We start from the raw sequence: 25,628 nt of genomic DNA, 5'->3' as shown, positions 1-25,628 counted from the left end.
GTCAGCGAGGAGGCTGATGCACAGTCATCAAGGCGGGATAGGATAAGTGCCTGGATTAATTTGGATGTAGAGGAAAGGGTGGATTGTAATAATGTTGTGAAGGTTGAACTGACAGGATTTGGTGACACTCAATATGTGGGTAGAACAAGAGAGACGCGTCAAGGAAAATGCCAAGGCTAAGGGCTTGTGAGACAAGAAGGATGGTGGTGCTGTCTACAGTAGTGGGAAAGTCAGCGGGAGGACAGTGCTTGAGTGGGAAGATAAGGATATCTGTTTTGGACATGTTAAGTTTGAAGTGACTGCAGGATATCCAAGTAGAAGTATACTGAAGGCAGCAGGAAGTGTGAGCCTGCAGAGAAGGAGAGAGATCACTGCTTGGAGTTGTAGATCTGGAAAGCATCCACACAGAGATGTTAGTTAAAGCCATGGGAGCGAATGAGTTCTCCAAGGGAGTAGGTGTAGATGGAGAATAAATGGGGGCCCAGAACTGGGCTCTGAGGGGCTTCCAAAGTTAGGGGATGGGAGGCAGAGGAGGAGGCCCTGAGAGACTGAGAAGGAGCAGACAGAAAGATAGGAAGAGAACCAGGAGAGGACAGTGACAATGAACCCATGTTTGGATAATGTTTCCAGGAGAAGGCCATTGTCCACAGTGTCAGAGGCAGCCAAGAAGTCAAGGAGGATTAGGATGGAGTAGATGCCGTTAGATAATAATGGTTTCTATTATTAATAGTAATAATGGAAATAACACTTCAGTCCTTACTCCTAACCTTCTCACTATTGGCTTTAAGGCTCTCCAGCTGCTCTCTCTCCATTTTACAAACTCCCAAACTCCTCTTGTGTCTCTACCTAGCTCTAGATTCTCCCACCATCAGCCCCTAATTTTTTTTTATGGTCTCTGTTAAGCATTTACTATGTGCCAGTCACTGTATTAAGCACTGGGGTAGATACGAGCTAATCAGGTTGGACAAAGTCCATGTCCCACATGGGACTCATAGTCTCAATCTCTATTTTACAGGTGAAGTAATAGGCACAAAGAAGTGAAGCGACTTGCCTTAGGTCACACAGCAGACAAGTGGCAGATGTAGAATCCTTCTGACTCCCAGGCCAGTGCTTTATCCACTAGGCCATGCTGCTTCTCACTTACACTGCTACCTCAGCCTGGATCTTCTTCCCCCTGCAAATCAACCCGACCATCGCTCTCCCCATGTTCAAAGCTCTTTTAAAATCCCAACTCCCCTAGGAAGCCTTCTCCAGTTGATTTTCACCACCCTACTTGTGTCAACTCAACAGCCACTCTGAGCACTGGTTTATTTTATTTTATTCCCATCCTCAGAATTTAAACCTGAGTTTTTATTTGCATTTTCCGTTGTACGTTTGATGATTAATTCTGCTATTTAACCCTCATATACTTGAATTGCTTCCTGTTATCTCCTCCTCCCCCTATTATTTTTGGGGGGTTATTTCTTCTATTGGACTGTGAACTACTCGAGGACAGGGGATGTGTGTCTTGCTACTGGCGAGTTCTCCCAACCACTTAGTTCACTGCTTTTCAGTCAATAGGCACTGACTATATATCACTGACTGATTGATTGATTGATTGATTGATTGATTGATTGGCCAGAGGACTACCCTGGGTGAACTGTAGTCTTGCGGTTTAATAAAAAAAAGAAAGCCAGTGCAAGTAATTTGTAAGGGAATGCTAATAGTGCATTATTAATCTTTTCAACTACACATCTTTTCAACTACACTCTTATGCGTGAATAGACTCGTGGCTCAGTGGAAAGAGCACGGGCTTTGGAGTCAGGGCTCATGAGTTCGAATCCCAGCTCTGCCACTTGTCGGCTATGTGACTGTGGGCAAGTCACTTAACTTCTCTGTGCCTCAGTTCCCTCATCTGTAAAATGGGGATTAAGACTGTGAGCCCCACGTGGGACAACTTGATTCCCCTATGTCTACCCCAGCGCTTAGAACAGTGCTCGGCACATAGTAAGCGCTTAACAAATACCAACATTATTATTATTATCATCAGTAGGACATTCTTCAAAAACAAAGGATGTGGCCTAAGTTTTTGAAGATGTAGATAGCTAGACAGATTATCTATTTACCTATATGTAGTACTTCCAAAAACAACTTATAAGAATGCCTTGTCTTTGCTGATACTAGGTAAATTTATTTGTTTTTTTTCTCTTCATCTAGTAGTCTCTCTGTCACTCTCTTCCTCAGGCCTTATGCCCTCTTTCCCTTATTATGTCTGTCTCCCAGCTTTGTGTTCTTATGGGTCTGCAGTCAATGTGTTTTTCTGTCCTTCAGGTGAGTTTGAGGCTCTTCGCTTCAGTCTCACAGTGCCTGTGGGTAGAAACACATTTCTGGCTCTCTCTCTCTCTCTCTCTCTCTCCCCGTGTGTGTGTGTGTGTGTGTGTGTGTGTGTGTGTGTGTGTAGGACTAGGATACCTGTACCTAGTATGTGGATGGCCCATTCTGTCCAAGATATTTGGTGGACTCACTCTGTGGCAACTTCTACTCACCTCCTGCTTTGGTTAGTGGCAGGCCTTCAAAGCCACCCTAGTGGGCTGGTATAGTGAAGGAACTTGAGGCAAGTCTGAAGCAAACCTTTAGTTCTCAAGATACAAGCTTTCGGTCGCTTGGCTCCTGTTAATTTTCATCCCTGAAATATGGAGTTTCCATAGTTTTTGATAAACGGGAGCCAGAGAAGAGAGGGAGTAACAGATAAAGCCAACATATTTCGACTGGTCATCTCAGTTGTCCAAGAGTTAGAAATGGAACCTGTGTTTCTCGTCCCCTGCTACCATGAACACAGGGAAGTAGGTAGCCTAAAAATGGAAATCCTTTGGGTGCCGTTTTAAACCTTAAAGTGAGGTGAATGACCTGAGGTAAATCCTGGTTTGGGAAAGAAGGATGATCTAAATGATGATCTAAGTGACTAGCGATTCAGCTCTGGGCAGGTCTGCCCTCAAATTATCTCAGAGGAACAGGTATCTCCTCTTTGCTTTAGGTTCTTACAGCCTACTTGAAAAGACTATACGTTGATTCGACAAGCTTACAACCAGGAATTTCTTCCTAATGTTTGTGCTCAAATCAAATGACTGAATCATGGCAATGCATCTTCTACATTATCAGCATCATCAAATATATCAAGCAACCAATGCCCACAAGGAGTTATACGGGGCACTATTACATGAGCTTAGCAGCTGGACTCACCTGCAATCTTTTTTTTAAAAGTCAGTCTAGAGATTTTGCACTTTGAAGTCAGTTCATCATGATAAACAGCTCAGAGGTTTTTTTTTAAAAAAAATGTTTAGATGTCTCCCAGATTTCCAGCTGATTATAAGTAGAAAAAAAAAATTGTTCAACTGAGCGGCAGACCAGTGGAACATTTCCAAAGAACCTGTACTTCCGTTCCCAGTAGAGCCAACTGAATAGTCCATCTCTATCTCCAAAATGAAAATAACCAGACCCAGAAGAAACAGAAAGCCTAACGACACAGTTGTATTAATATGTCCCTACAGCAATTTTTAGAGGGTTTTTGTAACTCCTCTATTTCCCGATCATTCATCAAATTCATTCTGACACAGATATTTCACTGGTCATTGTTTTTTGTTCAATAACACTTCAGAGTTCAACCCATTCTGCTGTTTTTTATTGCTTGCTATTTTTAAAAGGATACTTCTGTAGAAGTCCTCCTTTTTCTGTATAGTGTAATTACTGAAGCACATAAAACGGTTATAGCAGGAATTTATCACTTTCAGGTGGAAATACTCCCAGCCAAATAAAAGATAGAGTAGGAATGCCAGAAGCGATTTATAACAGGCTCACTGACATTTTGTGTTGAGAAGCTTCAACAGTGAATAAGCATCAGGCCATAAATCTCCACCAACGTGATTAAAGCAACCAAGTTATGCTGAGGAGGATTCATAATAAAAGAATGCTCTGATGCAAAGCAGCAAAATTCTGTTGACAAAATTCAATGAAAACAGCTGTCAGTAAAATGTACAAACAGCTTGCTTTAAATTTTTGTTGTGCTTTGACAGCTGCTTACATACATATAAATGTTTGTTTGGTAAAAGAGCACTGGCCCTGGTTTGGCTTCTGTTTGATTAAAAAATTTGATAATCATTTTCATCAAAATCCAGACTCAAATTTGCATTTTATTTCATAAAATGACACCGAGAGGTGATGTTGATGATGATGATGATATTTGTTAAGCGCTTACCATGTGCCAAGCTCTGTTCTAAGCACTAGGGTAGGTACAAGGTAATCAGGTTGTCCCACGTGGGGCTCACAGTCTTAATCCCCATTTTACAGATGAGGTAACTGAGGCACAGGGAAGTTAAGTGACTTGCCCAAAGTCACACAGCTGACAAGTGGTGGAGCAGGGATTAGAACCCATGACCTCTGACTCCCAAGCCCAGGCTCTTCCCACTGAGACACACTGCTTCTCACGTGGCCATGTTGTGAAATTTACCCAGAGATGTCTGGTTTTTGGGTTTGTTTATTTTTTACTCAATCAACCAATCACTGTAAGCTCTTTGTGGGCAGGGAATGTGTCTGTTGAGTTGTACTCTTCCAAGTGCTTAGTACAGTGCTCTGCGCACAGAAAGTGCTCAGTAAATGCCATTAATTGATGGATTGATATTGATTGAGAACTTAGTCTGTGTTGAGCATTGTACTAAGCACCTGGGAAAGTAAACTCCAATAGAGTTAATAGGCATGATCTCTGCCCACAAGGAGATAGACTTTGTCAATCATTACTCCACTTTTTAAAAGATTAATTTTATTTGATGAATTCTAATTTCACTCATTAGCAGCCTGCAAAATCTTCTGCACTTCATTTCTTAATTTTAAAGTCAAACTTTAATTGCAGTTACCATGTTTTGTATTTTGCAGTTTTTATTACTTGATGGGTTAGTTCTTCTCTTTAAATCTACCTTTGATATTTGTATCTGTGATTTGTTTAATTACTATTTTCAATGCCTCAGAGGAAGATATGTTCATTTTCTAAGTTATCAGAAAACTACCATTATGAGGAGAGATGTTTCTGCAACAGTAGGTTATAAAAGCATAAATGAATACCTTAAGTATAAGACAGTGTACAGAAAAACACATTTATGTCCCCATGGATGCTCAAATAGATAAATTAATCTATTTTTTCCTACTTTGCAATGATCACGTTTGTTTTCAGGTTCTTTAGTTCAAAATATGTTTTTATTTCTGTCAGCCTGAGAGTTTGGGAATGTTTTAATAAATACATTCATTAGCATTTGTATTCATTATTTTTCTTGTTTCACACAGACAGTCAGGTCTATACCTACTCAGACTTTGGATCTGAGGATTGTTTCCAAGGAAGAGGCCAGGAACGCGAGAAACATTGGGACGAAGAAAGGGATCACCATCAATGAGAAGGACATCTGATTGGAATTTTGTTTCTTTCAGGAAGTACCATTTTCCCTTTCTAGGGATTGACTGTCTATGCTGCATGCATTCACCAACCCCTCACTTCATTCATCCACAGTGGTTTTCATGCAAAAGGGAACTTTTCTCATATTATTAGAATGTTATGGTTTTCTTAAGGTCCCATAATCCTAGAAATACCACTCAGCAAGTAGGACTAACCTTTCCTTAAGAAATCCATCTCCACACATTACCTTAGAGAACTCACTTGCTCCCAGGGCATCAACTATCATCTCTACACAGATGATCCCCAAATCTGCCTCTTCAGCCCTGACCTCGCTCCTTCTCTGCAATCTCACATTTCAATCATTCAGTCTTAAAATCATATTAATTGAGTGCTTACTTTATGCAGAGCTTTGTTGTAAGCACTTGGAAGAGCACAGTATAACAGTTAGACACGTTCTCTGCCTAAAAGGAGCTTACAGTCTAAGGAAGAGACACATTAAAATAAATTACGGATATCTTCAATTCCTTCAGCCTTCAGGACATCTCTACTTGAATGCCCTGCCAACACTTCAAATTTAACATATCAAAAGCAGAATTCCTCATCTTCCCTCCCAAACCCTGTCCTCTTCCTCTTTTACATCACTTTAGAAAGCACCACCACCCTCCCTGTCTCACAATCCTGTAACCTGGATATTACCCTTGAGTCATCTCTCTCATTCAACCCACATATTTAATGTCACCAATTTTATTCAATCATATTTATTGAGCACTTACTGTATGCAAAGCACTGTACTAAGTGCTAGGAATATATAGTTCAGCAACAGATAGAGACAATCCCTGCCCAACAACAGGCTCACAGTCTAAAAGGGGCGGGGCAGAGACAGACAGCAAAACAAAACAAGTAGACAGGCATCAAAACCATCAAAATAGATAAATAGAATCATAGATATATACACACTATAACAGTAAACAGACACATTCCCTGCCCACAACGAGTTTATAGTCCCCAAATCCTGTCAGTTCTACCTTCACATATCCACCCTCTCCTTACACCCAAACTGCTACTACACTGATCCAAAAAGCACTCACCATATCCCACTTGACTACTACATCAGCCTCCTTGCTGACCTTCCTGCCTCTGGTCTCTTCCCCTTCCAGTCCATTCTTCACTCTGCTGCCCACATCATTTTTTGAAAAAAATCTTCAATTCACATCTCCCCACTCTTCAAGAACCCCCAGGGGCTGCCCATCCTCTTCCATGTCAAATACAAACTCTTTACCATTGGCTCTGAAGAACTCAATCAGCTTGCCCCCTCCTGCCTTATTTCACTGATTTCCTACTATAAGCCAGACCATGCACTTCTCTCCTCTAACACCAACCTATTCACTGGACCTCAGTCTCATCTATCTTGCCACCAACACCTGGCTTATGTCCTGCCTCTGGCCTGGAAATACTTTCCTCTTCATATACAAAAGACTACCGTATTCCCCAGCTTCAAAGCCTTATCAAAATCAAATCTCCACCAAGAGACCTTCTCCAATCAAGCCCTCTTTCCCCCTTACTCCTTCTCCATTTTGTGTCATCTATGCATTTGGATCTGTGCTCTTTAAACACTTGATAGTCACCCCCACTCCCAGCCAAATAGTACTTGTGTACATATCTGTAATGTATTTTAATGTCTGTCTCCCCTTCTAGTTAGCTCCTTGTGGACAGGGAACATGTCTATCAAGTCTGTCATATTATATTCTTCCAGTGCTTATTCCAGTGCTTGGCAAAGAGTAAGAGCTCAATAAATACAATTGATTGATTGATTGAATGATGCCTTTGATAGATAATAATAATAATTGTGGTCTTTGTTAAGAGCTTTTTATATGCCAGGCATTGTACTAAGTGCTGGGGGTGGTACATGCAAATCGGGTTGAACACAGTCTCTGTCCTATGTGGGGCTCTCACAGTCTCAACCCCTATTTTACAGATGAGGTAAATGAGGCAGAGAGAAGTGAAGTGACTTGCCCAAAATCACCCAGCAGACAAGTAGTGGAGCTGGGTTTAGAACAACGACCTGTAGCTCTATAGCTACAGATAATAGAAATCAGAATGATTAGCCATATTTAATTCATCCTAGGATAAATCAAGCATAAGTCAGGTTGTATATTTCATATGAAATGACAGACTCTAAGACTTTCTACGAATGTCCTAAGGCTATCTAGTAGAATGTTAGATGCCAAGAGTTTCATCGTATTATCTTACTAACAAATATCAAAGTTAGTTATTTTTAAGATAGACTTTCAAACAGAGTGGCATCTCACTCTTTTCTAAAACGTCATTCACAGATGAAGAAATTTTTTAAAAAAACCCAATTCTAATCATGAAAGTAAATATTCAGGGTCACTTTTCTGAACTTTGCACCAAAGTAACCCTTCGGGCTGCCATTCTTTCCAGCAGGAAGTGCTGGGTTTACTTCTCAGAGCCTTCCAACAGTCAGGTGATCAAACCTCCACCAAAAATCTGCACCAACTGCCAACCAGTTTAAAGCTAATCATGTTCAAAGATGCATATGCAGTCTTTAAATGTGATTGGCCATATGTTGTACTGCTGATATTACAATTCTGGGGTTGGGCATGGGAGAGGTTTCTTCTTGCTCATTATCCCATCAATCAATCAATCAATCAATCAACCAATCAGTGGTATTTATTGAACACTTACTGTGTGCAGAACACTGAACTAAGCACTTGGGAGAGTACAATATAACTTGTATCTCCTCAAGGAGCTTGCAATTTAGAGGGGAGCTTACAGCCAAAAGGGTTTCAAATTCTAAATAAAAGGTAGCTCATTTATTTCTAACTTTCTAGAGGGGACCCACTTAGTTTTCCATCATTTTTCCACTTGGACCATTAAACTATACCATATTTTTTTTAGTAAGGCAACTAACTGTGGGGGCAAAGTGAATTCTTTAGACGGAAATTCTTCTTTTAAAATGGGATCTTCAGAGCTTTTTTTAAATCAATAGACAATGCAACATGCTTTGTAATTTTTCCTTAACACTTCCAAGTAGGAATTCAATTTCCCTCTTTGAATTATAGTGTTTCAGAATGAGCCACTGGTCCTCCCCAGCACCCCAAAAACCTACCTCATTCCATCTTGATCTCTGAAATGCAGACAAAAAACCCTGTAATTTAAATAGTGCTATCCTCAGAGTCTAAGTCATTTTTATTAAACAGCATGGGTACAATAGAAAAAAATTCTTACACCCAAGGATTAAAAAAAATAGATTGAATTAAAATAACCATTTTCTCTGCTTACTCAAAGATTAATACAATATTAAATTTCTACAGTTAGAGTCATAGCTCTAAATTTCTTTTCATTCCCATTAATCTAACACGTCTTTAAAAAAATTATAGTTAATATGTTCCCTAATCAAGCAATCTGACTGCTTTGGCATTGCCAAGTACTTTATAATTATTTGAAAATTGTTAACACTGTACTTGAAATGAGAGGATTTAGTATGCTTACCTACAGATTTGAAGCAGTTAGAAGATACAACAAACAATATATGACCAATACTCTTATTTGAAGTTGGCATCTATGCTGTAAAATACACTATTGCCAAAATAGAGTGGAAAAGAGCATAAAACAGCTAATATATCACTTGCCCTTTCACTAGCTAAAATAGGTTTAAAGATCTTCTCAGTAAATCAATATTTATGGGTAAAACCTCTGTTGAGAAGTAAGATTAACTGCAGGACTTCCCAAGTTTATAACTAAGTTAAATATGGATACCCTATAGCTTGGTGTGTTTAAAATCAACCACACATACTTTTCAAGGCATTATGTAAAATCAAAGGTATTTCTTCTTCCTAATAGTATGAAGTTAATGAATTTCATATTCTGAAAATAGGAAAGAACTTATCCTGTAGAATATTATCGCAAATAATTGGGCAGTTGAATGGATACCTCCCGGGAACAAGTGAAAAATATACAGATCACTAAATTTGGTTTATGCAGTATTTAAGCTCAGTCAAAGCAATTCCAGGCTTTAGAAGGAAGTCACATTTTAAAAACAATTTGTAATGTGACAGGAAACCAATAAAATAGTTTCAGCCCTGGTGTGACATAGTGAAGTAGGTCATGTTTATACAAATATGAATCAAGACCTCCATACCCTGCCAGAGCAACAACGATCTTAATCTTGCTAAATTGGTAATGTGCATTCTTAACAATGTAGTTCGTAAAAAGAAAAGCTTAAGGTGAAAAATGAGATCAGGCTACCTGGTAGTCTAGGGAAGTGAAATCTCATTCCTAGAAAAGTGTGCTATGGGCAGAAATTGTGATTCCCAAAGTGCAATAATGAGAATAATGTGAGAACCAGCAGGCTTCATGGATAGAGCAAGGGCCTGGAAGTCAAAGGACCTGGTTCTAATGCCAGCTCTGTCACTTGTCTGCTGTGTGATCTTAGACTAGTCACTTAATGTCCCTGAGCTTCAGTTACTTCATCTGTAAAACTGGGATGAAGAATGTGAGCCACATGTGGGACAATCTGATTACCTTGTATCAAGGTAATACAAGATATCTACCACAGCGCTTAGAACAGTGCTTCGCACATTGTAAGCACTTAACAAATGCCATTATCATTATTATTATTATTACTATCATTATTCGCCTACCTCATCTGTACAAAAGGTATGAAACACTTTTCTCCCTCCCCCTTAGACTGTGAGCCCCATATAGTACATGGATTGTGTCCAACTTGATTATCTTGCATCTACCTCAGTGCTTATAGTGCAGTGCCTGGCACAAAATAAACATGTAAGAAATGCCATTAAAAATGATAATAATGCCTCTTTCATACCAATACATATTATTTATTCATCTACACATAGTAAGCACTCAGTACTCTCCCAAGTGTTTAGTACAATGCTCTGCACACAGTAAGTCTCAAAAAATACCAATTGAAGGAGTGAATGAATAAGTAGCATTGATTGATTGATTTTCTCCCACTCCCCAAGACTCACTGGGAAATGGGAAGGAGTTTTCTTCTCACTCTCCAGAGCCACTTTTGCACCATTCCCACTCATCCAACCTTCTTTTTGCCTTCCTTTGAATCCCATATCATCCACCGCTACTGCCCATTCTATATACTAGTCCCAGTCATCTGCCACCCCTCAGGACACTTCTCCAATTTTCTAGAACATTTTGAATCCTCTCTCTCTCCCTCCCTACACTGATCGTTAGAGATTTTAAAAATGTCCTTGGGGATGCTTCCGGTGACCTTTCTGCTGCCCTCTTCCTCTCACTTCTCAACTCCATAGACTTCCTGCCTCCACCTCACTCTCTCACTATCTTGGACACTCACTCAACCTAGTCATTTCTAGTCACTGTACAATCTCAAACCTCACCAGTTCTGAAATTTTCTTCTCCAACCACAACCTCCTTACCTGCGTTCTTTCCCACACATGCCATCCTTGCTAATCTGTCCCATTCCCCAACAGAGACCTCTAATCGTTTGACCACCTCCAATTCACTGTAGTCATCGTTCCCCACTTGGTCTCCAGCCCACCCTCCCTGGATGTACTTAGACTGTGATCGACCTGATTAACTGCTTTGAACAATGCTTGACACATAGTGCTTAATAAATACCACTGAAAAAACCACACCCTCAGCACCACCTTCTCTGAACTCAACCTCCTTTGCTCCTCTGTCTCTCGGTCAGTCTCACACCACCAACCCACAGCCCTGGATTATCTCCACAGTACACTTCCTCCACTCTTGTACTAGAGCTGAGGAGCACCTCTGGTAGAAATCCAAACACCAAGCCAACCTCATGCACTACAAGCTCATTCTTCTCACCTATTTAACTCTGCCTTCTCTTCTATCAGGCAACAATACATCTCCATTCCTATTGGCTCCCATAACCCTTGCCCTCACCAGCTGTTTCAAATGTTTAATTCCCTTGTCAAACCCCCAGCTGAGCACTCACTGCATGCAAAGCACTGTACTAAGTGCTTGGGAGAGTACATTGTATCATTAAACAGGCACATTCCCTGCCCACAACGAGCCTTCAGTCTAGGGAGGGAGACAGCTCCCTCTGGCCTGGAGTTCCTTCCCTTTCATATCTGACAGGCCATCTCTCTCCCTTCCTTCAAAGCCCTCTTGAAATCCTATCTCCTCCAAGGGGACTTCCGCAAATAATCCCTCATTTCTCCCACTAGCCCTCCCTTCCCATCACCTATGCATTTGGATCTGTACTCCCTAGCACTTGATACCCCAAGCACTCACTATTCACCTTGTCCTTGGCTCCATAGAGCTTAAGTACAGATCTGTCATTTCTCCTATCTGTAATTTATTTTGGAGTCTATCTTCCCTTTTGGTCTGTGAGCTCTCAGTGGGCAGAGACTGCATCTACTAACTCTATTGTACTATGCTCACCCAATATTTAGTACAGGGTTATGCACACAGTAATAATGTTGGTATTTGTTAAGCGCTTACTATGTGCCGAGCACTGTTCTAAGTGCTGGGGTAGACACAGGGGAATCAGGTTGTCCCACGTGGGGCTTACAGTCTTAATCCCCATTTTACAGATGAGGTAACTGAGGCACAGAGAAGTTAAGTGACTTGCCCACAGTCACAGAGCTGCCAAGTGGCAGAGCCGGGATTCAAACCCATGACCTCTGACTCCCAAACCCAGGCTCTTTCCGCTGAGCCACGCTGCTTGTGGTCAATGCATCACTGATTGATTGATTGATTGATTGATTGATCCTAATAGACATCTGCTAGAGTGAAAGGTCCCCGTGAGCTGTGATCATTTCTAGAAACACTATTGGAATTAATCAATGGTATTTACTGAGTGCTTACTATATGCAGAGCAATATATTAAGTGCTTTGTAAATGTACTCTCCCAAGCACTTAGGACAGTGCTCTGGTGCTCTGCATATAGCAAGAACTCAGGAAATACCATTTATTTATTCATTATACTCTCCTAAGGCTTTAATACAGAGCTCTGCTCACAGTTATTATTATTAGTAAGTACCATTGAGTCATTTCCTATTCATAGTGACTCCATGGATGTATTTTCTCCAGAACGTCCAGTCCTCTGTCATAATCCTCAACTTTTCTAATGGTTCTTCCGTTACCGTTGTTATGGTCTCTATCCATCTAGCTGCTGGTCTGCCTCTTCCATGTTTTCCTTGGACTTTTCCTAGCATTAGTGTCTTCTCCAGAGAATTAGTCCGCCTGATTATGTATCCAAAATATGCTCATCTAAGTCGAGTCATTTGGCTTCCAAAGACCACTTTGGTTTAATTTGCTCCAAAATCCATTTGTTTGTTTTTTTGACAGTCCACTGTATTTGCAAAAGCCTTCTCCAACACCACATTTCGAAAGAATTGATGTTCTTTCTATCCTGTTTTTTCACTGTCCAGCTTTCGGATCAATACGTTGTCACTGGAAACACCATAGAGTTGACAATTTGTATTTTTGTGATGATTGTTACATCAGAACATTTCATGACTCTTTCCAGGGTCATCATAGCAAGTTTTCCTAACATTAATCTTCCGTGTATTTCTTGGCTACTTGTTCCTTTATTATTGATTATCGATCCCAGGAGAGGAAAATTTTCAACTATTTCAATCTTCTCTCCATCCATTACAAATGTGGTAAAACTTCCAGTTGTCATGATCTTTGTTTTCTTGACATTCAAATATAGGGCCATCTTTTTGCTCAGTTCCTTAACTTTTAATAATAAGCTCTTGAAATCTTCTTCACTTTCTGCTAGGAAGATTGTATCATCAGCATAACTGAGGCTGTTTATACTCCTTCCTCCAATCTTACTCCCCATTCATCTTCATCCAATCTGGTTTCTCTCATTAGGTATTCAGTGTAAAGGATGAACAGATAGGGTGTTAAGATACATCCTTATCTTAAACCCTTGCTAATGGGAAACCAACGCATTTCTCCATATTCTGTTCTTATTGCAGACTCCAGTTTGTCATACAGTTTCCATATTAATTCAATTAAATGGCCCAGCACAGTTTCCATTTTAATTCAATTAAATGGAACAGCATGCCCATTTTCCTCCAGAGTTTCTCGTGATCCATGCAATCCAAGGCCTTACTATAATCAGTAAAGCACATAGGTGTTCAATAAATACTTTTGATTAATTGTTTGATTATAGCACTAAGCAAAATAGGAAAGACTTTGAGGAAATAATGTAAGTAACAATTAAGTTTGACATGTAGAAATGACGTTCTCACAAAAATGAAGTACACATTAGCCACAGTCCTATTTAATTAGTCATTTTCATTAAAAAAATTTCTATGTGTTTTTATTTCACAAATCAATCAGGCCAATAAATGAGGAAACAGTATTATATCATTTCACAAGAAAAAACCAATTATCTAATGTCATGTAATTGGAGATGAATGATTACAGAATGTCATTTTATTCCCCTTAGACTTCAAGCTTGTTGCTGTGGGCAAGGAACAGATCTACCAACTCTGTTGTACTCTCTCAAGAAATTAGCACGCTGTTACGCATACAGTAAGCGCTCAATAAATCCTATTGATTAATTGAGGACCTAATGTCTGCAAAGCACTGTGTTAGTAGTAAGTATAGTGAATTGGACAACATGATTAGTAGCTGTGACTCCTGTCCTTGATTAATTTACGATCTAGTGAGGCAGACAGACAACAAAAAGCATTAGGGACAGGAGTTAAAGATGAAAAACATGGTTTTGAGCTAAAATTAGTGCTTAAGTAATAGGATATGAAAGATATGTGCATGATTGTCAAGGAAGTGTGAGTATTCTTAAGTGTTTAGGGGTGCAGAAGTGCTTAAGTAGCAATTGGATATATAAAATGGAAAGATTAGAATTTAATGGGGGAAGGCTTCTTTGAGGAAATGTGATTTCAGAAGGCTTTGGGGGATAGGGAGAGGATTTGATGGAGGAGGATGTGAACTAGATAGAGGTTGGCTATGGGAGAGAAAAGATTCAAACCTAGTGAGCAAGTTAACTTGAGAGGGTTGCAGGGTTGAAGAGTGCGAGCTGGGGTATACTGGGCCATGAGTAGGAGGGTCAGAGAGCCCTCAAGCCAACGGTCGGACATCTTGGATTGATTGATTGCAGAGAAGAATTAATATCCTTTTGATCAATCAATCAATGGTTACTGTATGCAGAGCACTGGCAATAATAAGTACTTAACAAATACCATAATAATAATAATATACTAAGGACCTGGGAGAGTACAGTACAACAGAGTTTTGTGAAGGATGGGGTTTAAGAAAATGACCCAATCTGTGGAATTGAGAATAGCCTGGAAAAGGGAGAGGTTTTAATAATGTTGGTATTTGTTAAGCACTTACTATGTGCAGAACACTGTTCTAAGTGCCGGGGCAGAAACAGGGTAATCAGGTTGTCCCATGTGAGGCTCACAGTTAATCCCCATTTTACAGATGAGGTAACTGAGGCACAGAGAAGTGAAGTGATTTACCCACAGTCACACAGCTGACAAGTGGCAGAGCCGGGATTAGAACCCATGACATCTGACTTCCAAGCCCGGGCTCTTTCCACTGAACCACGCTGCTTCTCCTTTTAGGCAGGGAGACTAGGAAAGACTGAACAACCAAGGAAAGCTGTCAGCCTCCCACTCATGGAGCAGCCTTTCTGGGGCTTGGTAATGTAATAGTAATAATAATAATAATAATAATGCAATAATTATAATAAACTTTATTACGGTTTGACAGGTGACTTTCATGTTAGATACCGTAAAAAATATTGGGGCTTCCTTTTCAATAATCCCTTCATTTATATTCCCCTGATCCACTGGAGCCAAACTGTCAAAACATATAAAATGGGACATATACTAGGGACTAATAGGTTAACCTACTTTGAACTTTGTGATATGCCTGTTACTAATGAACTATTTTTAATGACATTTTTATAGCTAGGGCTTTTTGAAAAACGAATCTCTAGTACTGTGTATGAAACTGCCAATTGTACATTCCAAACGCTTAGTACTGTGCTCTGCACATAGTAAGCACTCAATAAATACTATTGAATGAATGAATGAATATCATTTCCTATTCCGTAGGAGAACACCTTGAGAAAGCAATGAATAATATCAGGAACTACTAAGCCTGACACTGTGCATTGAAATTCTATAATTGTGATAGCCTTAATAAACATTTAGTCGGCAGAGTGTGGAGAAGCAAATGGTTAAAGACAAACTAGAAATTACAGCAACAATTCACAACAGTGCTGTCGAATTTAAATATGATCAATTGACAATTGTAAAATTATGAGCATTTTTTATGCTTGGTGGACTAAATTTTGTGGTGTATTAATTTACATTGAACAGTATAGAAGGATATGTAGCAAAAGGCTAGAATTTTTCTTCTATTCTTTCCAGTGACACTCTGCCCAACGTAATTAACTTGTATCTGCCCTAGTGCTTAGAATAGTGTTTGACACATGGTCCCATGGTAACAAATATCATTAAAAAAATGAAAGATTTCTTGAAATTCTCAAAAGTTTCCAAAGACCTAGACAAAAACTAATCCACATAGTCATTCAAAGGAGAGTATTAAAGAGGAGAGAGAAAATAAAACAACGATTCTTCAGGAACTCTGACTCCCCTGCTAAGCTTAGTGATGTGCCCTAAGAATTTTACTGCAACATCATTTTTTATTTCATTGTATATGTGTAGTAAAATGTAAAAATCACAGATCCAAGCCTCTGCTATGAGCAGTGAGGGTTTTTGACCCCTGTACGTCCAGCAGGAATGGTGAAAATTTGCTGAAGACTTCAGTGTCTACCAGAGCACCCATCTACTGCCTTGTGAGGCTAGCGATACCACTGGTACTGAGCTTCGGTCGCTTCAGCCAAATATAGGTCAGAGAGCAGAGATGGAGAGAAAGATGTGGTTGGGGAAACACCAACTTGACCAGAGTACAAGTGTGCACTGTACTTCTAAAAAATATTCAAAAATCAGTGCCATGGGGGGAGGGGGAAATAGCAGGGTCAGGGATTGAGATTATTATTATTTATTCGTTCATTTGGTAGCATTTATTGAGCACTTACTGTGTGCAAAGAATCATACTAAGCATTTGGGAGAGTACAACACAATGGTACACAGACATATTCCCTGTCCACAGTGAGCTTGCAGTCTTGAGGGGGGTGCAGACATTCATATAAATAAATAAATTACAGATCTGTACATAAGTGATGTCGGGCTAGGAGGTGGGAATGAATGAAGGGAGCAAGTCAGGGAGACACAAAAGGAAAAGAGGGCTTAGTCAGGAAAGGCCTGTGGTAATAATGATAATGATGATGGTACTTGTTAAGCTCTTACTATGTGCCAAGCACTGTTCGAAACACTGGGATATATATAAGATAATCAGGTTGGACACGGTCCCTGTCCCACATGGGGCTCACACTCTTAATCCCCATTTTACAGATGAGGTAACTGAGGCCCAGAGAAGTGAAGTGACTTGCCCAATGTCACAGAGCAGACATGTGTCATATCCAGGATTAGAACCCATGACCTTCTGACTCCCAGGCCTGTGCTCCATCCATTAAGCCAAGCTTACTATGTGTCAAGCACTGGAGCTGATAAAATTTAATGAAATTGGACACCATCTCTGTCCCACACTGGGCTCACACCATTAATCCCCATTTTCCAGATGAGGTAACTGAAGCCCAGAGAAGTGAAGTGAGTTGCCCAAGGTCACACAGCAGATAAGCGGTAGAGTTGGGATTAGAACCCAGGTCTCTCTGACCTCTAGCCTGTGCTCTATCCACTAAGCTTCTCTGGTTAGAGAAAGTCTAGATAAAGAATTAGAAAATTGAGTGGAGAACATTATTTGGAAGATTGTTAAGCAGAGTGTGGTGACAATGTGGTGAGGCTCCAGACCAAACTAGAGGTCTACAGAGTTGTGGTGCTTTCTGGAAGTCAGGAGAGAAGGGGGAGGGTGGCCTTCAAGATTCATATGTGATCACTACCCACCCTTTTGGGAGAATTTAAAAACAAAAAGTAAATCAATCAGTACCATTTATTGAGCACTTACTCTGTGCAGAGCACTGTACTAAATGCTTGGGACATACAACAGAATTAGCAGACAAGTTCCCTTCCCATAATGGGCTTACAGTATACAGTCCCCATAGACTGTAATTTCCTTGTGAGCACTATCATCTCTGCCAACTCTATTGTACTTTTGTTGTGAGCAGCAAATGTGTCTACCAATTCTGTTACAATGTACTTTTCCAAGTGCTTAATACAGTCAGTCAATTGTATTTACTGAGCACTTACTATGTGCAGATCTCTGTACTAAGCACTTAGGAGAATACGGTCTAACAATATTACGGACATAGTCTCTGCCCACAGTAAGCTACAGTACTCTGCATGCAGTAAGCGCTCAAATATTATGCCCTCGGGTTTCATAGCAATATCATTTTTTACTTCATTCATTCAATCATATTTATTAAGAGCTTACTGTGTGCATAGCACTGTACTAAGCACTTGGAAAGTACAATTCGGCAACAAATAGAGGCAAACCCTACCCAACAATGGGCTCACGTTCTGGAAGGGGGGAGACAGGCAACAAAACAAGTAGACAGGCATCAACAGCATCAATATAAATAAATAAAATTATAGATAATAATAATAATGTTGGTATTTGTTAAGTGCTTACTATGTGCCGAGCACTGTTCTAAGCGCTGGGGTAGACATAGGGGAGTCAGGTTGTCCCACGTGGGGCTCACAGTCTTAATCCCCATTTTACAGACGAGGGAACTGAGGCACAGAGAAGTTAAGTGACTTGCCCACAGTCACACAGCTGACAAGTGGCAGAGCTGGGATTCGAACTCATGAGCCCTGACTCCAAAGCCCGTGCTCTTTCCACTGAGCCACGCTGCTTCTCAAAATAGAATACTAAATATGTACATATATATACACAAGTGCTGTGGGGCCGGGAGTAAAACGTTTAAATGGAATATCTGGGGCTTTGCCATCAGCAGTGTGGGCTTCTGAACAAAGAATCAGGTAGAGCATTCCGTGAGTTGGGTATGCCTAGCAGGAATCCTTATTTTACACAGTAAGCACACAATACCACTGGTTGATTGATTGATTGATTTGTTCAAGGCTGTCATACATAGACTTCCCACAGACATCACATAAAACTCTGAGCTGCTCCATTAGTAGCATTTATACCCCACACTCAACATCAAATGACAAGAGTGAATCGCAAATACTGCAGTCCTAGAATAATGTCTGTCCATTCATTCATTCAGTAGTATTAATTGAGTGCTTACTATGTGCAGAGCACTGTACTAAGCACTTGGAATGTACAATTCGGCAACGGACAGACAATCCCTGCCCATGGACGGGCTTACAGTCTAATTGGGGGAGACAGACAAAAACAATAGCAATAAGTAGAATCAAGGGGATGTATACCTCATTAACAAAATAAATAGGGTAAAAAAAAATATACAAATGAGCAAATGAGCACAGTGCTGAGGAGAAGGGAGGGGGGAGGAGCAGAGGGAAAAGGGGGGGAAGGGGGCTTAGCTGAGGGGAGGTGAAGGGGGGGTAGAGAGGCAGCAGAGGGAAAGGGGGAAGCTCAATTTGGGAAGGCCTCTTGGAGGAGGTGAGCTCTCAGTAGGGCTTTGAAGAGGGGAAGAGAGTTAGTTTGGTGGAGGTAAGGAGGGAGAGCATTCCAGGACCGCGGGAGGACGTGGGCCAGGGGTCGACGGTGGGATAGGCGAGAATGGGGAACGGTGAGAAGGTGAGCGGCAGAGGAGCAGAGCGTGTGGCGTGGACAGTAGAAAGAGAGAAGGGAGGTGAGGTAGGAGGGGGCAAGATGATGGAGAGCCTTGAAGCCTAGAGTGAGAAGTTTTTGTTTTGTACGGAGGTTGATAGGCAATCACTGGAGGTTTTTAAGAAGGGGAGTGACATGCCCAGAGCGTTTCTGCAGGAAGATGATCCGGGCAGCGGAATGAGGAATAGACTGGAGCAGGGAGAGAGAGGAGGAAGGGAGATCAGAAAGAAGGCTGACACAATAATCCAGTTGGGATATTACGAGAGCCTGTACCAATAAGATAGCAGTTTGGAGGGAGAGGAAAGGGCGGATCTTGGCGATATTCTAAGGTGAGACCGTCAGGTGTTGGTGACGGATTGGATGTGTGGGGTGAATGAGAGAGCCGAGTCAAAGATGACACCGAGGTTGCGGGTCCCTGAAACGGGAAGGATAGTGGTACCATCCACAGTGATAGGGAAGTCAGGAAGAGGACAGGGCTTGGGAGGGAAGATGAGGAGCTCAGTTTTGGATCTGTTGAGTTTTAGATGGTGGGCAGACATCCAGGTGGAGATGTCTTGGAGGCAGGAGGAGATACGAGCCTGAAGGGACGGGGAGAAAACGGGCAGAGATGTAGATGTGTGCGTCATCTGCATAGAGATGATAGTTGAAGCCGTGGGAGCGAATGATTTCACCAAGGGAGTGAATGTAAATGGAGAACAGAAGAGGGCCAAGAACCAACCCTTGAGGAACCCCTTCAGTTAGAGGATAGGAGGGGGAGGAGGGGCCTGCAAAGGAGACGGAGAATGAACAGCCAGAAAGATAAGAGGAGAACCAGGGGAGAACGGAGTCCATGAAGGCAAGGTGAGATAAGGTGTGGAGGAGAAGGGGATGGTCGACAGTTTCAAAGGCAGCTGAGAGGTCGAGGAGGATTAGGATGGAGTAGGAGCCTGACCCTTCACCACAGAACCCTCAATCACCTGGCTCCCTCCTATCTCACCTCACTATTCTCCTACTACAATTCAGCCCACAAACATCCCTCATCAAATGCCGACCTATTCACTGTACCTCGATCTCGTCTATTTCACCTCTGGCCTCTCACTCACATCCTGCATCAGGCCCAGAACCCCCTCCCTCCTCATAGTCTCCCTGCTTCAAAATCTTATTGACTCCTCCACTCCTCCAAGTGGCCTTCTCTGATTAAGTCCTCCTTTCCTCTTCACCCACTCCCTTCTGAGTCACCCTGCCTTGCTCCTTTTATTCATCTCCCCTCCCAGCCCCACAGCATCTATGTACATATCTGTCATTTATTCATTTCTATTAATGTCTGTCTCCCTCTCTAGACTGTAAGTGTGCTGTGGGCAAGGAATGTGTGTTACTTCATTGTATAGTACTCTGCCAAGCACTTAGTACAGTGCTCTGCACACAGTAAGCACTCAATAAATACAAATGACTGACTGATTAGGTGCACCTTGTGCAGAGAATGGAAACAGCTGGATATCAAAACACCTACTGTGTGGTGAGGTGAAACTGAGAAACAGAAAGCAAGCAGGGCAGAGGAAACATTTTTAGGATTCAGTAACTCAAAGCCTCCAACAATGCTGCATCTTGGCTTTAAATGGGAAATCATTTGCCACAGGGCACACTGTAATCTGGAAAGTAGCTACTCTTTTGGAGTAGAAGCTTCATAAGAATCTTGAGATAAGGATGAAAAGCAAAAACAGCATCAGGCACTACAAATGTCAAAAATGACATCATAACAAAAGGTAATTTCTCTCTACCCGTATGGTTCTTTCTGTTGATATGGAAATTCTTATGCATTTACTATGTGCCAGGCACTGTTCTAAGCACTGAGATAAATTTGAAATAATCAGGTTGGACACAGTCCGTGTCCCACAGTATTATTTCCCATTGTACAGATGAGGTAACTGAGGCACAGAGAAGTTAAGTGACTGGCACAGAGAAGTTAAGTGACTTGCTTAAGTTCCCACAGCAGAGACAGAATTCAAAACCAGGTCCTTCTGAGTCCCAGGCCTGTGTCCTATCCATTAGACCATGCTGCTTATGACTGTGAATTTCACTTTGTCCTTTCCAGACATAAACACACCCATTCATGAATTTCACCATCAGTGGACCCTTCTTTCAACAAGAAAAGCAGGTAGGTATATAGTCAGTTATCTAATTGTGTAGGGGTTACATTCTTTAAGAACTTCGTGTTATGGAAAATGTTAAAGAATGTCTACCCTGACTTAGGCTATGAATAACCATTTCTTTGACCTTACACTGAGTTCTGTCCAGAGAGATGATCACTGTCAGAAGAATAGTTCCTAATTACCCTGTGGTGCTCAGTTGAAATTGTGGAGTGAAAACATGCATTATGGGAGAAAAGAGTGTATGTATATAAGATACACACATTCACAACAACAGGGGGAAATGATTTTTTTTCAGTTTTGGTATTGTTGATTCACACAACTTCATCCACTGAGTTTCACTCTCAGTGGCATGAAGGGCAAGAACACATACATACAAGTACATGTATCACACACACACACACACACACACACACACATATATTCTCTAAATCTAGCAACTCCTAACTATGGCTTTAAGGCATTCTCTCTCCTCATCCACTCTTTTATCCCACTACATTCCAGCTCATACACTTTGCTCCACTCCAGCTAAGCCACTCACAGTGACTTAATCTCTTTTCTCCCATCGCTGGTTTTTCGCACATTCTTTCCTTCCTTCTTAGAATGCCCTCCCCTTCCATATTCAACGGACCACAGCTCTCCACATGCCCTTCTTAAATCACATGTACTCCAGGAGCCTTCCATGATTAATTTCTAATTAGTGCAATTTATTAACACTCCCCCAACTAACTCTTAAGCACTTACATACCCCCCAAGCAGTTAAATACACTAAATTTCCTTAAGTATTTTGGTACATATTTAAATACACTAACTCATATACAAAACCTTTTTTCCACCTTTGTAGTTTATTTTACTACCTCCCCCACTAGATGACAAAATCTTTGAGGATAGAGATCATGTCTACGAATTCTATTTTGCCTCCCAACAGCTTAATACAATGTCCTGCACAGTGTAGGTGCTCAATCAATACTACTGATTAATTGAGTTATACAATATGTAGACAACAGGTGGTCAACTCTAATAATAAACTCGTGGAGCTTTAAAACTGGACCCTCAAAGAATTTCTTCTCTAATATTGACAATTAGAACTATTTTTTAAAAGATATAAGTGCTTAATATGTGCCAGGCACTGTATTAAGCTTTGGGGTAGATACAAGCTAATCAGATTGGACACAGTCTATGTCCCATGTGGAATTAATTTCCATTCCTCAGTCTTAATCCCCATTCCACAGATGAGAAGGCAGAATCAGGATTAGAATTTAGGTCCCTCTGACTCCCAGGCCCATACTCTATCCCCTAGGCAATGCTTCTTCTCACAAAGACAATTCTGTGTCTTTCAAAATTTACATTACTCCTGGTGATCAGCGAACCTACACTACTATGTGGCTTGAGTTCGAATACAGCAGCTTGAATGAAATATAATACAGATTGAGAAATTGTCAGCACCTGCAAGCCCAAGGCTTAAAATGCTCTCTCAGAGAACACATTCCAGTTAATCTTCTTCTCCTTTCCCGCGATGTCTCCTTAATCATCCCCAGAATCCATACAAATCAATTAAAGCTGTAGTCTTTTGCACTTCCCAGCAGGAGCATCATAATCAGCCAGCACGCTCATGGCAAACTGAAATGCTTGGCGAGGTATGTTATTTCACTGTCAATCTGCTGGTGCTTTTTTAAAAAGGAAGACCTTTCTCCCTCTTCCCTTGAGTGCTGAGCCCTAGGAAAGAGAAGATTGGCATTTGAAGACACTATCCTTTTACTTCTCAGCTAGATTTAATATCTCCCCCTTGTTTAGCACATCAGGTGTTTGTAGGAGTTAGGCCCTAGAGTGTTCTTGTAGAATGTTCAGTCTTTTTGGCTTGAATTCATCATTCTGAAACTAGACTTTCCACTTCCAAATTATTAGTCAGCTCAGAAATCATCTAGAGCACTCTCTTCTTTTTGAATGTGAACACAGAGCTTTTTGGGAGCAGGTTTTTGAATGATTTTATTTTCTCTAGCTGTAGTGAATTCATATATTTTATCAATCAATCAATTGATCATATTTATTGAATGCTTTCTGTGTGTAGAGCACTGAACTAAGCACTTGGGGAAGTACAAAATAAGAGAGTTGGCAGAAATGTTCCCAGTCCACAAGGAGCTTACAGTCTAGAAAGGGAGACAGACAACCCCAAAATAAAATTACAAATATGTACCTAAATGTTGTGGGGGTGAGGGTGAGGTGAATAAAGAGTGAAAATTCAAGTGCAAGGGCAACAGAGACAGAAGTGGGAGAAGAAGAAATGAGGGTTTAGTTGGAGAAGTCCATCTACCAACAATAATAATGAAAATAATTGTAGCATTTCTTAAGGGCTTGTTATGTGCCAAGCTCTTTACTAAACACTGGGTTTGATAGAAGATCATCAGATTAGACACAGTCTCTGTCCCATATGGAGCTCATGGTATAAAGGAGGAGGAGAACTGGCATTGAATTCCCATTTTCCAAATGAGGAAACTGAGGAGCAGAGAAGTTAAATGACTTACCCAAACCCACAGAGCAGACAAAGTGGCACATAGTAGTAAAGTGGCTGACACTTAGTAAATGCTTAACAAATACCATAATAATAATTATTATTATTCACCCAGTCTTCTATAGTTCAGCTTTCCCAAAGCAATTCACCCTGTTCCTTCTGGTAACAACCAGCACTAATTCCCAGAACTCTAGCCAGGACCACCACATGATGACAGCAATGACACCAGCTGGGAGTCCTTCATGAAAACTCAGGTGCCATAATTAATTAATGTTGTTATTGTTACCATTATTATAGTATTTGTTAAGTGCTTACTATGTGCCAAGCACTGTTCTAAGCACTGGGGTAGATAGGAGATAATCAGGTTGTCCCACGTGGGGCTCACAGTCTTAATTCCCATTTTCCAGATGAGTCAACTGAGGTACAGAGAAGTTAATCGACTTGCTCAGACAAGTGGCTAAACTGGGATTAGAACACATGTCCTCTGACTCCCAAGCCCATGTGTCAAGGTTCCAGCAAGTTCCAGCTCCAGGGATTCATTTAACTTGATTGATTGATTGATAGAGAAGCAGTGTACCTTAGTGGAAAGAGCACAGGTTTGGCAGTCAGAAGACATGGGTTCTAATCCCAGTTCCACCACTTGTCTGCTCTGTGACCTTGAGCAAGCCATTTGACTTCTCTGTGCCTCAGTTACCTCATCTGTAAAGTGGGGATTAAAACTGTAAGCCCCACGTGGGACAACATGATTACCCTGTATCTACCCTAGTGCTTAGCACATAGTAAGTGCTTAACAAATACCATCATCATCATTAGTATTATTACCTTACTTGAATGGAAGAGAGATTCTCCTCTGAGATCTTTTTCCAAGTAACGGGCCACATCAACTATGCCTAAATCCGAGACAACCCGCTCGGGAGAATTTTGCATCAGCTCAGTAGCGATAACTTCATTTTCACACACAAAAGTTTTGATATCCTTTTGCCCCAGCTTATATCATTTCTGAATTTCCTGTCTCAGAGGCCTCTCCAAACTCAAACTTTCTAAGGGTCTATCTCTCAATTTGTGTTTCAGTTCAGTGATGATGCAGTAAGGCCTGACTAGTTCACCGATCGTTATTTCAGCACTCTTATCTGTTCTTCTTCCTTCAGTAGTGTTCATACCCCAGCAGGCACTACTATCTCTGTCCTGCCATGCTTTGAAGATGGCACTGTTATCACCCTGTGGGCCATACAATCTGTCATTTTTCTATCATACACAATATTTTATTTTATATGATAGTAATAATCATAACAACTGTATTTGTTAAGTGCTTACTATGTGCCAAGCACCGTTCTAAGTGCTGGGGTAGAGAAAAGGTAATCAGGTTGTCCCACATGGGGCTCAGAGTCTTAATCCCCATTTTACAGATGAAGTAACTGAGGCACAGAGAAATTAAGTGACTTGCCCAAAGTCACACAGCTGACAAGTGGCAGAGCTGGGATTAGAGCCTACAACCTCTGACTCCCAAGCCCATGCTCTTTCCACTAAGCCATGCTGCTTAATAATAGTAATGATAATAATATATATAATAATAGTATTAGTTAAGTGCTATGTGCCAAGCACTGTACTAAGCACTGGGGTAGGTACAAGATAATCACATCCCACATAGGGTTCACAGTCTTACTAGCAGGGAGAACAGGTACTGAATCCCCATTTTACAAATGAGGGAACTGAGGTCCACAGAAGAGAAGTGACTGGCCCATGGTCACAAAGCAGAGAAGCAGTGGAA

The 25,628-nt window shown here is 41.0% G+C and overlaps 1 protein-coding gene across 1 annotated transcript in view; it reads right to left on the bottom strand.

The window, feature by feature from the left end:
* The window catches only part of BARD1 (BRCA1 associated RING domain 1), a 135,632-nt gene extending 110,845 nt beyond the window's left edge, over positions 1–24,787 (bottom strand). The window contains exon 1 of the mRNA XM_029068966.1: positions 24,683–24,787. Coding sequence (XP_028924799.1) covers positions 24,683–24,787 — 105 coding nt within the window. The remainder of the gene's footprint in view (positions 1–24,682) is intronic.
* Between the last annotated feature and the right edge of the window lie 841 nt (positions 24,788–25,628).

The sequence above is a fragment of the Ornithorhynchus anatinus genome, chromosome 7 (assembly GCF_004115215.2).
Source record: "Ornithorhynchus anatinus isolate Pmale09 chromosome 7, mOrnAna1.pri.v4, whole genome shotgun sequence".
In the NCBI taxonomy this organism is placed as follows: Eukaryota; Metazoa; Chordata; class Mammalia; order Monotremata; family Ornithorhynchidae; genus Ornithorhynchus; species Ornithorhynchus anatinus.
Note: the sequence above shows the minus strand (reverse complement) of the source record. Positions and strands in the feature narration are given on the sequence as shown.